The following is a 12,804-nucleotide window of genomic DNA, read 5'->3' as shown; positions in this document are numbered from 1 at the left end:
TCTAAAACTGGAGGTGAAAAGAGGCTTAAGTGTTAACTGGACACCTAAAAAGATGCCAAAGCTGCAGAGTAGCCTCCTGCTTCCAGCAAGCTATAGACAGTCGTATAGACCACAGTCCTTAATCGCTTAATCAAGTAATTTCATAAGTCATTTTGTAGATTGCCTGCCTAGGAGAGTTCTCTTGAATTATTCAGTTTTGCATAGTTTGTGAAAGCCTCAAGAGTCGCAGGCATCCCACAAGGCACACGGCTGGGCAGTTGTTGGGGCTTTTCCGCACAGTGGGCGTTATCGCGTGAAGCCGGCTGTATGGCAAGCATGAGAAATAATTGCGACTCAGCGGCACTCCGCTCCTCTTGAGCCGTCTCAAATGTTTCTGGGCTCTTTTTGCACGTCTTGCACTCCCCACTCACTGCCGGAAACACGAGGAGAGGGAGAGCCAGGCACTTTGGTCTTGTTGCCCTTTGGCCTGCCTGCCACTGTCACCAGCCAATCCCCTTCTGGCATGGCTGATTGACATGAATTTCTGGTGACCGCCAAAAAACTTTCCCCCCCAAATAGACTTATTCATTTAACCACCAATCTGAATATTCATAGAGGCACAGACAGTCACAGCCGAGGTGTTTGTCCGCCTATTCGTTGCTCCAGCCAAAAGGGGGGCGGGTGTGAGGGCGGGACAGTGGAGGGGGGGGTAGCACTTCTTCGCCTCCATACATTTCTTTGGCTGGTAGCCTGCTGGTTGTCCGCTGGTGGATAGCACTTTTTACGTGGGTGAATCCACTTTTTGGGATTCACCAACTCACACTTTAAAATGGTGGATATAGCAAGCAGTTTGCTGGCCAAACGTGGGAGGTTGGTGATGTCATGTGGAGCGGCCAAAATAGCGGGTATTCAGAGGGTAAGAATGCCGCTAAATTTATGGCGTGCAGAAAAGCCCTTAGTTTTGCCCATTGTCCAGTTGGCACCAGCAGAAGACCCCGCTCTGATGAGTGAAGCTTCCATGCTGGAGCGCCGGGGGGGGAGACATGGTCCTCCAGCTATGAGCTGCTGAGGCCCCAGAGGGCTTTGCAGGGGCAGCCAGCACCTTCAATTGAGCCCAGTAACTGATGGGGAGTCAATGAAGTGCCGGCAGGATGGGAGTAAGATGGATGCCCCATCTAGTTCCTGATAACAGCCAAGTAGCCACAGCAACGGCAGGAGTGTGTGTCTGTGCCAGTGTCGCCAAATGGTTAGAGTGTCAGACTTGGATCTGGGAGACCTGGGTTTGAATCCCTACTCTGCTATGGAAGCTTGCAGGGTGATCTTGGGCTAGTCACATTCTCTCAGCCTAACCTACCTCACAAGGTTGTTGTGAGGATGGAATGGAGGAGAGGAGAGAGGAACCTTGGGTTCCCCTTTGGGAAGAAAGGTAAGATATACATGGAGTAAAAATTAAAACAAAACTGTTCAAATGCCCCTCTCATCAAGAGTTTGTCTTAATACATCCAGATGGGGGCTGTGGCAGTCTGCCTGTGTACTCAGATGTGTACCTTTGCATATCTTCTAGCAGTACCCGATGCTGTTTGACGTTAGGATCAAAAAACATAAGTCTAATTCCAATAAGGTTGCAAAACTCATCATTTGGATGGCCAGGATTAAATATGAGATATTGCTTTTACTGGAAAGCTGTGGAATTTTTCGCATACAAATTTTGTTGGTTTAGAATCTGTATTCATTATTGCACTGGATATTGTAAAGGATTATTAAATATTGATTTATTCTTAGACATATCACCTTCCATTTAGGAGCGGTGAAGGAGAGTGATTAAAATATGAGCCTGTGTGTGCAGAGACACGGATTCTAACACACACACACACACACACACACACACGGCCCCATTCAGCCATAAAGTTAATTGAGAAACCTTATTCCAATCTCTCTTTCTTGGCTTAGCCTACCTTACAGGATTGTTGTGAAAATCAAATGGGAAAGAGCTCCTTGAAGGAAAGATGTGATAAATTGATATCCTTATCCATTGTTGTTCCTCTATAACCAGCAAGTACTCACCACTGGGATGCTTTGATGTGTGGTAGATGAATGACTGGGGTGGGTGGCCGGAAAAGGGGAGTCCTTGTGGGATGCACTTTAGTACCTACCTGCTAATTAACGGTGTTGGGTTTCCCTCCCCAGGCACCAGGATGGGCTGGAATCTGGCAGTGAATATGTTAAGGTAAGAAATCAGTTCTAATGTCCTCTCCTTTTGGTTAAGATCCGATTATGGGACAAAGGATGTTAATGGGTGTGGATTTTTTCAGGTTTTATATTTTTATATTATTATGGTTTAAGAAATAAGGTGAAAAGATAGTTGATTACATAATATGGTATATCTCTCCCCCCACGATTATCTAATGCACTGACTACTTGTTCGGGTATTCTATAAGAGTTCCAGTGATGGTACAATTCTTCTGGTGGTTTTCTCTTTACTAGGTTTGTCAGTTTAGCCATTGCAGCGAATTCTCCCACCTTCCCCAACCAGATCTCCACTCCAGGCCGGCCTCGCTGTCTCCCCCTTTGCACCGCTAGGAGTCTTGCTGCAGCAGCAGCAGCATGAAAAAAGAATTCTGTAGCATACACTGGTAGATTCTCAGGAAAATGCTTAACATATGTTTAGGATACAAAGGAAACTTGATTTTCTACATTTTCCCATTAAATCATGAATCCCCCCCACAATTTTTTAACTCAATCGCCCGACCGCCATATATGATAAAAGGAGCTGCTAACATCATAGCATCTCCAACATTTCCCCGTCATATTGATCAGACATCCAATAATTCCTTTAGGAGTTACATACCATCTGTAAAACATTTTATACCAATTTTTTTTCCTCTGTGTTGTAAGTTGCTTTGGTGGGGAGAACAGTGGGATAAGAACAAACAAAGAAAGAGGAAAGAAACAGAGTGAGCAGATGCAGAGAAAGCTGCTCAGGATTTTGCCCAGGGGTAGTCAAACTGCGGCCCTCCAGATGTCCATGGGCTACAATTCCCATGAGCCCCTGCCAGCATTCGCTGTAGTCCATGGACATTTAGAGGGCCGCAGTTTGACTACCCCTGATTTGGCCCTTTTAATAATTACGCAAGGAGGAAAGTTTGGTCCTTGTAGCTTATCCAAAGAACTGCATAGCCCTGAGAAATTGATCTGTTTTAGCCAGCTACGGTCTACTCTGTTTAGCAATCAGCTCTCCATGGTCTTAGGCCAAGAGAAATCAATCCTAGCTCTGCTGACTGAAATGTTTTCATTGGAGTGCCAAAGACTGACGCATGTGCTTTCCCAGTGAGGCCGCTGGCCTGGTCTCCAAAGTTGCTGGTCACCTTGATGCATTAATGCCCACTCCTTATGCCCGGATGCACAAAGGTGATTCAGCTTCGGTGTGACCCTGCAACTTATTACATGGAGGGGGGGGGTCTATTTCAGGTCATTCCTTCTGGCCCTGTGATTGTCAGGACTCTCTGGGGAGAAAGGCCCACTTCATCTCTCCTCTGGCTGCCACATGGGAACGGGTGCAGAGCTCCTTAAACTTATCCCACAGCAATCGCTTAACCTTACTAAGAATTTTGCAATGTGCTGCCAACAATTAATTAGGGACCTACATTGGTGGTAATTTATCAGCAGCTTTGCCTTGGCTAGTAAGTTCACTACAGGTCAGTGCTGCTACATCACGCATCCGAAATACAGCCTGCACAGAGGCATCACAAATGGTCGTTTACAAAAAACGTGGTTTGAATACACCTCAGTCCGGCTTGGGGTTTGCCAGTTTGCATCAAACCAGGATTTCAATCCAGGGATTGTAGTTTGCTTGGTTAACTGGCAATCAGTTAATCCTTACAAGCAAAGTGTGACAGTAAATTAACATACAGCATAATGAAAATGAAAATCCAGTAAGAAGACAGCTTCATGTGGTTGTGTGCCAGGGGCAGATGGGCCCTGGAAATATTCCTTGTGGGGGCAATTGAGGTTGGCTGGCTCACGATGCTTGTGTAGATCCTGATGAAGATCATTGGAGCCAGTTGACTGAGAATACTCTGGGGCTTCTCGGCCTTTTGGCTAAGATCAAGTGTACTCTGGAGCTAATTTATGTCCCAACCTAGCCCATCCATAAGAGCCTCTTGTGGCGCAGAGTGGTAAGGCAGCAGACATGCAATCTGAAAGCTCTGCCCATGAGGCTGGGAGCTCAATCCCAGCAGCCGGCTCAAGGTTGACTCAAGGTTGACTTCCATCCTTCCGAGGTCGGTAAAATGAGTACCCAGCTTGCTTGCTGGGGGGTAAACGGTCATGGACTGGGGAAGGCACTGGCAAACCACCCCGTATTGAGTCTGCCATGAAAACGCTGGAGGGCGTCACCCCAAGGCTCAGACATGACCCGGTGCTTGCACAGGGGATACCTTGACCTTTACCTTTTTAGCCCATCCATAATTATAACAGACATATCATGAAGGTTGATCAATGTGCTAACAACATTAAAAAATGCACCCATTTCACAGAGAGATAAAATTTAGAGTGAGGAATCCTGTATATGTGTTTGCTGAGCCATGGCTCTGGTTTGCAGAAAAGGCATGCAAAATCCAAAGGGGGGTTTTGGGTCTGAACCAGAAACCTGAAGCCATGTCTGTGATGGAGGGAGAGACAAGGATGGCAGGATGTGAATTGGTGTCATTAACGTACTTGGGGTCCTTGCGTACGCTGTCCCATTCACCTAAGAATTTTTAATGGATTTTTAAATTGGTGACCTGACAATTTCCTTAAAAAAATAAGATCCTGTTTTTCTTTTCAATAAGAAACTTTAAAATAGTCCTTGACAGCCCTTGTTCTCCTTCTCCAGCAAGCTGTGGTGCTCCCCCCCAACTCCCACTCAAGGTCTCCCCCCCCTCCATGGCTCACCATAGATTTGTTGCGTGTTCTTTCACCTTCCTCATTCTTGCCCCTAGAACTCAGCGCAGCATGGGGCTTTAAAACGGTCACGATTATTTTAGGGATAGTATTATTGCATCTGCAAAGAAGGTGTTCTTTACCAGCAGGTAAGGATTTCCGGCTTGTCCACTGCAGCAATTATGATGCTAGCAACAATTCGTAAGCGTGAACAAAGACTGGTCTACTTCAGGCTTGGCAAATGAGTTCTAGTGTCGATCAAGAGGAAATTGCTAGCTATGGTCTTGAATGTACTTACACTTTATTGCAGCATTACATTGTTAAGCTGAAGGCTTTACAGGAAAGGTGGGAAGAGAGGGGGGGGGACTAGAGACCCTTTTAGGCCTCTAAATTACACACCGAGTCCATTTCCCACCTGCCTGCAGGTTTCTTTATTCTTCCTTTCTCCGTCATATGGGGGGGGGGGTCCATTGTGCAGAGAAGGCCCTGTTTTCCCCCTTCCTCCTCTCCGGGTCTCTTTGTCCTTCCTTTCCTTTGTTCCACTACCCCGATTTCCAAGCATGAGAGAGGCAGCCTCGACCACTCTCCGCTCCCAGAACAGGCTGGCTGTTGGGTCCCAGGAGGCCTCGGTGGGCGGCGGGGGGTGGGGGTGGGGGTGGTTTGTGGGTTAGAGAAGAGAGGACGATGAGGGCTGACATTTCTGAGCATCATGGCAAAATCGAATTCTGTCCCAGAAAAAGAAAAGTATTTATTTATTTTATTCATTTTCATGTTTATATACTGCCGCACTCCATTTGGACCAGTCCAGTCCCCTAAAGCCCCTTAAAAGTATACCATAAACATTGACGTTAACATTAAAAGATGGTGATACAGAGTTCTAACCCCCCTCCCCCACCTCCTCCAGTGTCCGACTGGGGCCAAGCACTCTCTGTCATCCGGGTCAGGGGTCTTGATCTAGCTGATGTTAAGGGATCCACCAATAGTGACTCCGGGATCCGCCATGGCCTCAGCCATGCGCCTGGCAGAAGAGCTGGTTCACAGGATGGGCCAAACCTGCAGGGCCTTCCTTTAACGCATGGGTGGACCTTTGGAGGGGCCTCCTGTCAGGAAATGCCTCAGTGCGTCTTCCTCCTCTCCTCAATCTCCTGCAGCTCTTTAGGAAAAGCCGTGTCCTGCCCCAGTCTGTCAGCCACCCCCAAGAAAAATGTTTTTCAAGCAGATGAGTCACAATCAGATTCTTTCAGTCCAGAAACTCCCTGCCTATCAACTGCCATCTGTTCCTTCTGCCCCAGGATGAAAGAAGACATTCGGTGGTGATGCTCATGGGAGTGCACTGTGTGTGGGTGAGGCTTCATAGTCAGTCAGGATCTCTCATAGCTTCGTTGATGACTAAAAGCAGCCACAAAATGGCCCAATACAGATCTGGTCCCTGGAATATTAACGTTTTTCATACATTCCCAAGCGCAGCAGGAGTCTCTTTCTTTTCTTGAAGGGTGTGTGTGTAGAGGATAAGAGAGAGCAGAGGAGGGGGAATAAATCCAAGAGGCAAATCTCTGCTGAGAGAAGTTAAGGGCTTCTGGAGCGCAGTCACTTTAAGAGAAGCCTTGCAGCCGGGAACCAGGAAGTCTTTGAACTAACGCCCGGGCCAATCAGAGAAGGCACGGCTTTGCTATGAGGCACGGCATGGCAAAAGGAGTCAATTCGCAAAAAGCAAAAATCTGCACACTTCCTGATGCGGGGATTTCAAATATCAAGGGTTATATCCACCTCAGGAGATTGCAAAGGAAAGGTAGGATCACTCTGCATGTTGCAGAGGGAAAATTTAAAACACCCAAAATCAAAATGGAAATCGAATTCACTGTTGACAGGAGGGATTCATTCAAACTGAGAGTGTGTAAAAAGTCCTGTGCAGACTACACCCTGGTCTCACCTACAGGTTGACAAATGTACTACTAAGTCTTGACTGAAAAAATCCTAGTGATTTAGGGTGGAGCCTGTGCCATTTTGTTCAAGCGAACTGATCTCTGTGGTTGGCAATCCTATGCTTGGCGCATTCCAAGGGAAGGCATATGAGCTTAGATGTTGCCGGTCATTTCTGCAACCTACTGGGTATGTTCTTTGAGAACTAGAGTTGGATCTTCAGATCCACAGGGGTGTCCGCATGTGCAGACCTTTTCTCAAAGGACATTTGATGTACCAGCAATTAAGGACAGGAGGAAGCTGCCTGAAGGATGACTCCTTCAGTGTCTGGCTTATTCCCGACATGCAGAGCTCTCTGGGTAGGTTCTCTGAGCCTGGCCACTATGGCTTATAGTGAAAGAGAAATAACAACGGAGGTTTGCAGCTGCATCCCCCCTTGTCCAGGGAAGGCGACCCCTGAGGTGTATCAGAGTTGGGGAACTTAGCTTGTGAGAGGAGTTACAATGGGATTCTCCTCCTATGTCTACCATGGTCCTTCCCTCAGAAACTCACACAGGGACCAGCTTGAAATAAATGAACATGATTCTTATTGAAAAACAAATTAACAAAACTAGCACACTTGCACACAAATTAGGCTGAGCACACACAAGAGGAAACACAGGTAAGATGCTGTGAGATGGGAATATAAGAGGGAAAATAAAAGTATAGCTATCTTTGTGACATGTAGAAGTCCAAGGAAAAGCAGCCAGTGCTTCTGGGAAGGATAGAATCATAGAATAATAGAGTTGGAAGGGACCTCATGTGTCATCTAGTCCAACCCCCTGCACTATGCAGGACACTCACATCCCAATCGCTCATCTACTGTCACCTGCCACCCCTTTGCCTTCACAGAATCCGCCTCACCATCAGATGGCTCTCCAGCCTCTGTTTAAAAATCTCCAAAGATGGAGAACCCACCTCCTCCCGAGGAAGCCTGTTCCAGTGAGAAACTGCTCTAACTGTCAGGAACGTCTTCCTGAGATTTAGACGGAATTTCTTTTGAATTAATTTCATCCCATTCATTATGGTCCATCCCTCCAGATCAAGAGAGAACAATTCTGCTCCATCCTCCATATGGTACCCTTTTAAATACTTGAAGATGGTTATCAGATCCCCTCTCGGTCATCTCCTCTCTAGGCTAAACAGACCAAGCTCCCCTATTCTTTCTTCATATGTCTTGGTCTCCAAACCCCTCACCATCTTTGTTGCCCTCCTCTGGACACGTTCCAGTTTGTCAACATCCGTGTTCAACCGGAGAGCCCAACACTGAACACAGGACTCCAAGTGAGGCCGAACCAGAGAAGAGTACAGCGGTACAAGCACGAAGGAATGTGCGTATGAGATCCGAGAACATACACACCGAGGGGTTCTGGCATGTACCTTAGATAGCCAGATTCATACCTGGATGCTACGGTTGGGTGCTGTAGCCCTAGAACAATGGACTTGGCACGGCTGCATGTGTATAATAAAGAAATCTAGAAGGTAGGTGATCTTCTTTCCCAGTGTGGACAAAGCATGGGGCGAGGTCCTGGGGCTTTCTCAGGACAGAGCTAATTCCTGTGATTGTCCTTGGTGGATCCTAGGCAGAAGTCAAAGGCACGGCTATATCAACAGAATTAAGCAAACATGCAAATGGTGCCTTGATGACCCTGGGATTAAGGGCAGTTAATTGACTGGCCGTGGTAGGTATGTTAATCATGGGAGATGTTCTGTAGATGTAGCAGGAAGGAAGATTAGTAACATTCTCAGGTGCACCATTGACCTGCGTTGTTGCTGTAGAGGGGAGAGAAAAGCCACAGGTTGAGTGCCCCTGAGGGTCTCTAATGATGTCACTTGAGGAATCCAGGCAGCTCCTGGAATGCATGGCATCTGGCTGCGTGAGTGTAGATACTACTGGTCAGCCTCTGGTGAAACTGTATGTTTTCATCACCAAGATGTGACTGCAGAACAGTACAATTTGTCAAATCTGTTCTGAAAGTCTTCTCCCTTAGTGGCTGTTAATTAAAGTGTGACTCCCTGGGCTGGCAGCTCTGGCCTGCGAAATCCCTGGAGATTTGAACGGGATGCCTGAGAGGGCAGAGTTCGGGGAGCAGAGGCAGCTCAAGTGTGGAGGTCCACGCTCTGAAGTGGCCGTTTCCGTGGATCTCTGTACTCTGGACTTCAGTTGTCTTTCCAGGAGAACTCCGGGCCCTGTTCCACGGAGCTGAATTGTATTGCCATTTCTCATACTTTCTCGTTTTTCTTGGTGCTGCCCCAGTGAGAACTCTGCACTCTGTGCTCCTGAAAATTGAGGCTCTCAAAGCCAAATGAGACATAGCAGGAGGGACACACGCTTAAAAGTGGAGTGTGTGGGCCAGGGAAACTAAACCTTGCCCTCTGCATCTCCTTAGTACACTCTGCTCTGTCACTTAAATAGGGTTGCCAGCCTCCAGACGAGACCTGGAGATTTCCCAGAATTAAAACCCTGGAGAAAATGCCTCCTTCAGAGAGAGGGGACTTTATGGCATTATATCCAAGGTCCCTTCCCTCTCCAAACCCCATCCTCCCTAGGATCTTCCCAGTCATCTTCAGGAATTACTCAACCCAAAGATGGCAACCCTAGCTTTAAGGCTTTTCCTTGACTCTGGTTCTGATACAGGGAGGGATCTTGTTGGAAGAAAAGTATGAAAGGGATTGAAGCGCAACCAGATGGGAAGGAGGAGAAGCAAGATTTCCTGCCTTCTTTGTTCCCTGGGCCCAGTTCTCATGGCAAAATAAACACAGGAATGGGAGATCCAGTAAGATATTTCCTCTGCTTTTTCTACTGTAAATTACAGGGAACAGAGGAGGGATTTGGATTGGGACAGCAGCATGGATGGAGAGGGTTAACTCCCCCCCCCATGCCATTTGCACCATCTGTCTTCCACCACTAGGACAATTCATGTGCAAGCAGGAAAGTAGAAGCCCTGCATCTGTACACATCTGTACACTACAATGCCTCAGAGTCCGGCCTCCAAAGTAGCCATTTTTGCCTGCGGAGCTGAACATTATAATCTAGAGATGAGCAGTGATCTAGATACTATGGTAGAGGCTTGCAGGCTGCAGTTGGGAGGGAGTGGTATGCGTGTGTCCCTCCTGGGCTATGGGCTTTGGCCACCCCTTACCAGCACTGTTTGTATTTTGGGGTGCAGACAGACAGACAGACAGACCAATATCAATCCTGCAAGTCTGGAAAGTGCAGGAAGATCTAAATAAATAATATTTATAGTCTGAAACTTTAAAAGGTGAACAAGTAAATGGCTGGAAAGACATGGGAACTGAAGTGACTTTTCTCAAGCTTGGCCTAGTAAATAAAAATCTGTATTTGCCAGGAAGGTCCGACAAAATCAAAAGCATGAGTGGCCCAGAATTTCAAATGAAGTTAGCTTTACAGGACAGTGAGACTTTGGAGGGAACTAGGTGATCCACTTTTATGAAGCAATATCTTGGCCTTGTGGACAATTACAGGGACTGCAGTTGCCTGCAGTAGGCCTCAGGCATCAGAAGGGCAAACGTCACCAGCCAAGCAACCATGGGGAGCCTGTGGCCAAGTGCATTCCTTTTGAAGGGATGCATGTGAGGGGAGAGAGCTTTTCCTTCAGGCCAATGGCCTGGAGATGAGCAGCAATTCCAGGAGATCTGCAGGCCCCACCTGGAGGTTGGCTGTCCCTGGTCTGAACATATTCCTTGAGGTTTGGAAGTGGGGCCTCAAAAGTATATAATGCCTCCGCAGCCACCTAACCAGCCAACTAGCACCCCCTGACCTATTTCAGGTCAAAAAAATATTGCAGAGGAGGTAAGCTTGGCAGATTGGTGTAGGTTCTTGTTCTGGAATTCCACACTACCTAGGTGTGCATAAACCTGACTAGGGTCAAGACTGCTGTGCACAGAGAGACTCTTAGGGTTGCCAGCTTCCAGGTGAGGCACTAAACCCACCAAAAACCATGAGCTAGTGCTTGTTGTATTACAGCACACAACGGGCTTTACTACTAGTCTTTTAATATTTGCTGTAGAGATTTTATCCTCTGCAGTGAATCCTTTTTTATTTCGACTTCAGCCTAGATGAATGCAGTTGGGCTTACTGATACATTTCAAGGATGGGATGGGGGTGCTTTCTTCCCAGTTGGAAACGGGCTGGGAAACCTGAGGCCTGTGCTTAACAGACGCTCCGAGGGCTCGTGTGGGGGCATGCGGCAGGAGTTCCTGCGACTGGGAGGCCTCCCGATGGCTAGCAGGAGAAGGCTCTCGTGCAAAAGAGGAGTAAATATTTGTACAAGTGAAGCAAGTTTCAGGATTCTTCTTTCCTTGGGTGGTCTTGATTGAAAATTCAGATTTCCTTTGTTGTTGCAGTCTAGGCTCTTTTTTGTGCTCTTTTCTCTTAAGATCATCTTTGCATTAATATTCCTGGGAGATCCAGCTGGGTCCCTGGTGGGTGCCAGGCACTGAATGCCTTTTTCAAAGTGTGCAGCGCTTGGGAAATCCTTAGACCCACCGGTGCCACTCAGTAGAAGTGAGTGCTTGCCATGTCCTTTCCTGGAGAACGCGAAGGACTTGTTTGAATTAATTACACGGGGGAAAGAAGTACTCTCTAAATATTAACTGAGGCAGAAATACCAGTGTGTATTAGCTGTTCGTTCAAGGCACACTAGTTAAATAGCTGTAATCAGGTTCCAGATTTCAGAGCACTCCACTTGGCCTTACACCATGGGTTTCTTGCATTCTTGGGGATGGGAGGATATGCCCATGTGGGTCAGGTACTTTAGGGGTGCCAATTCCCCAGGTGGGACCTGGGGATACTCTGGTTTTACAGGTCATCTCCAGACTAAAGAGATCAGTTCCCCTGCAGAAAATGGCTGCTTTGGAGGGGGGACTCCAGAGCAATATGCAACACTGAGGGGCTTTCCGCACCGGGCTCCTTGTAGCAAATTGTTTGCTGAACGAAAAATCGCCATTTAAAATAGCGGAATTCGTCATTATGCATACCTGACTTTGTAGTGGAATCCAGTTGCGTTTCCATCGTTTCCCACAAGCTTCCGGTCTCAGCAAAAATCGCTAGAAAGGAAGCGCTATTGCCGAGCTCGTCCCGCCCCTGGCCGTCAAGCAGCCAATGGGCAGCCGTTAGCATGCTCCCAAACAGCCCCTTTCCCTTTAAGAAAGGTTTAAAAAAAAAAACACACACACCCATTGCAACGAATATGTGTTGATTCGTTGCAACTGAGAGATCCATCCAGCTGGCAGGTGTGTTTGAGCTGTCGTTTCATCGTTGCCACGCTCCCCCCGAGTGAAAAAAAAATCCCCCCCTTCCACGGGCCCGATTTTCGGCCGAAAACGGTGTAAAAAATAAAGGGAAAATACATCAGCAAACGGGCTTCTCTGTTGTTTGTGCTTAGTGACTGTAAAGAGACTGTAAAGAGCTTTGGGGAGGGACTGCAGCCGGGGAAGCCTCACTGGGTAAACGAAGGCTTGCCGGTGATTTGATCTCCGCTTGCTTGGAGAAAAGAAAATGGCGATCGCTTCGCCGGAAGATCAGAGGAGAGAGCCAGGGGGAGGGACTTTGTAGAAACCACAACAATGGTAACGCACAGAACTTTCCCGCTAGCGTTGCAGATTGGTTTCAAGAGTGTATCGCTTTCCGGAGGGTGAATCCACTTTTGGGGATTTCCCTGAAAGCGCTACAAGGAAGCGCTTTTTGCGGATCGGTTTCAGGTGTGTGGCAGATTGTCAACGACGTTGTGCATAACGGCAAATCAGTAGCGTTTTCAATTGGCAACCATTGTGCGATTTTGAAGGCGTGCGAAAAGCCCCCGAGTTTCCTCCCCTCCCAAATCCTGCTGACTCCTAACCCCACCCCCAAAGTCTCCAGGGATTTCCCAACCTGGAGCTGGCAACCCCTTTCTAAGGATGCCATCAAATTGGCAGGTTCAGTTG

At 47.5% G+C, this 12,804-nt stretch overlaps 1 protein-coding gene across 3 annotated transcripts in view; it reads left to right on the top strand.

Moving 5' to 3' along the window:
• The window catches only part of SH2D3C (SH2 domain containing 3C), a 114,294-nt gene that overhangs the window by 57,439 nt on the left and 44,051 nt on the right, over positions 1-12,804 (top strand). For all 3 annotated transcript variants that reach the window (XM_077305278.1, XM_077305277.1, XM_077305279.1), the window contains one exon: positions 2,167-2,206. In XM_077305278.1, the coding sequence (XP_077161393.1) occupies positions 2,167-2,206 (40 nt within the window). The remainder of the gene's footprint in view (positions 1-2,166; positions 2,207-12,804) is intronic.

This window comes from Paroedura picta, chromosome 12 (assembly GCF_049243985.1).
Source record: "Paroedura picta isolate Pp20150507F chromosome 12, Ppicta_v3.0, whole genome shotgun sequence".
Lineage (NCBI taxonomy): Eukaryota > Metazoa > Chordata > Lepidosauria > Squamata > Gekkonidae > Paroedura > Paroedura picta.
Note: the sequence above shows the minus strand (reverse complement) of the source record. Positions and strands in the feature narration are given on the sequence as shown.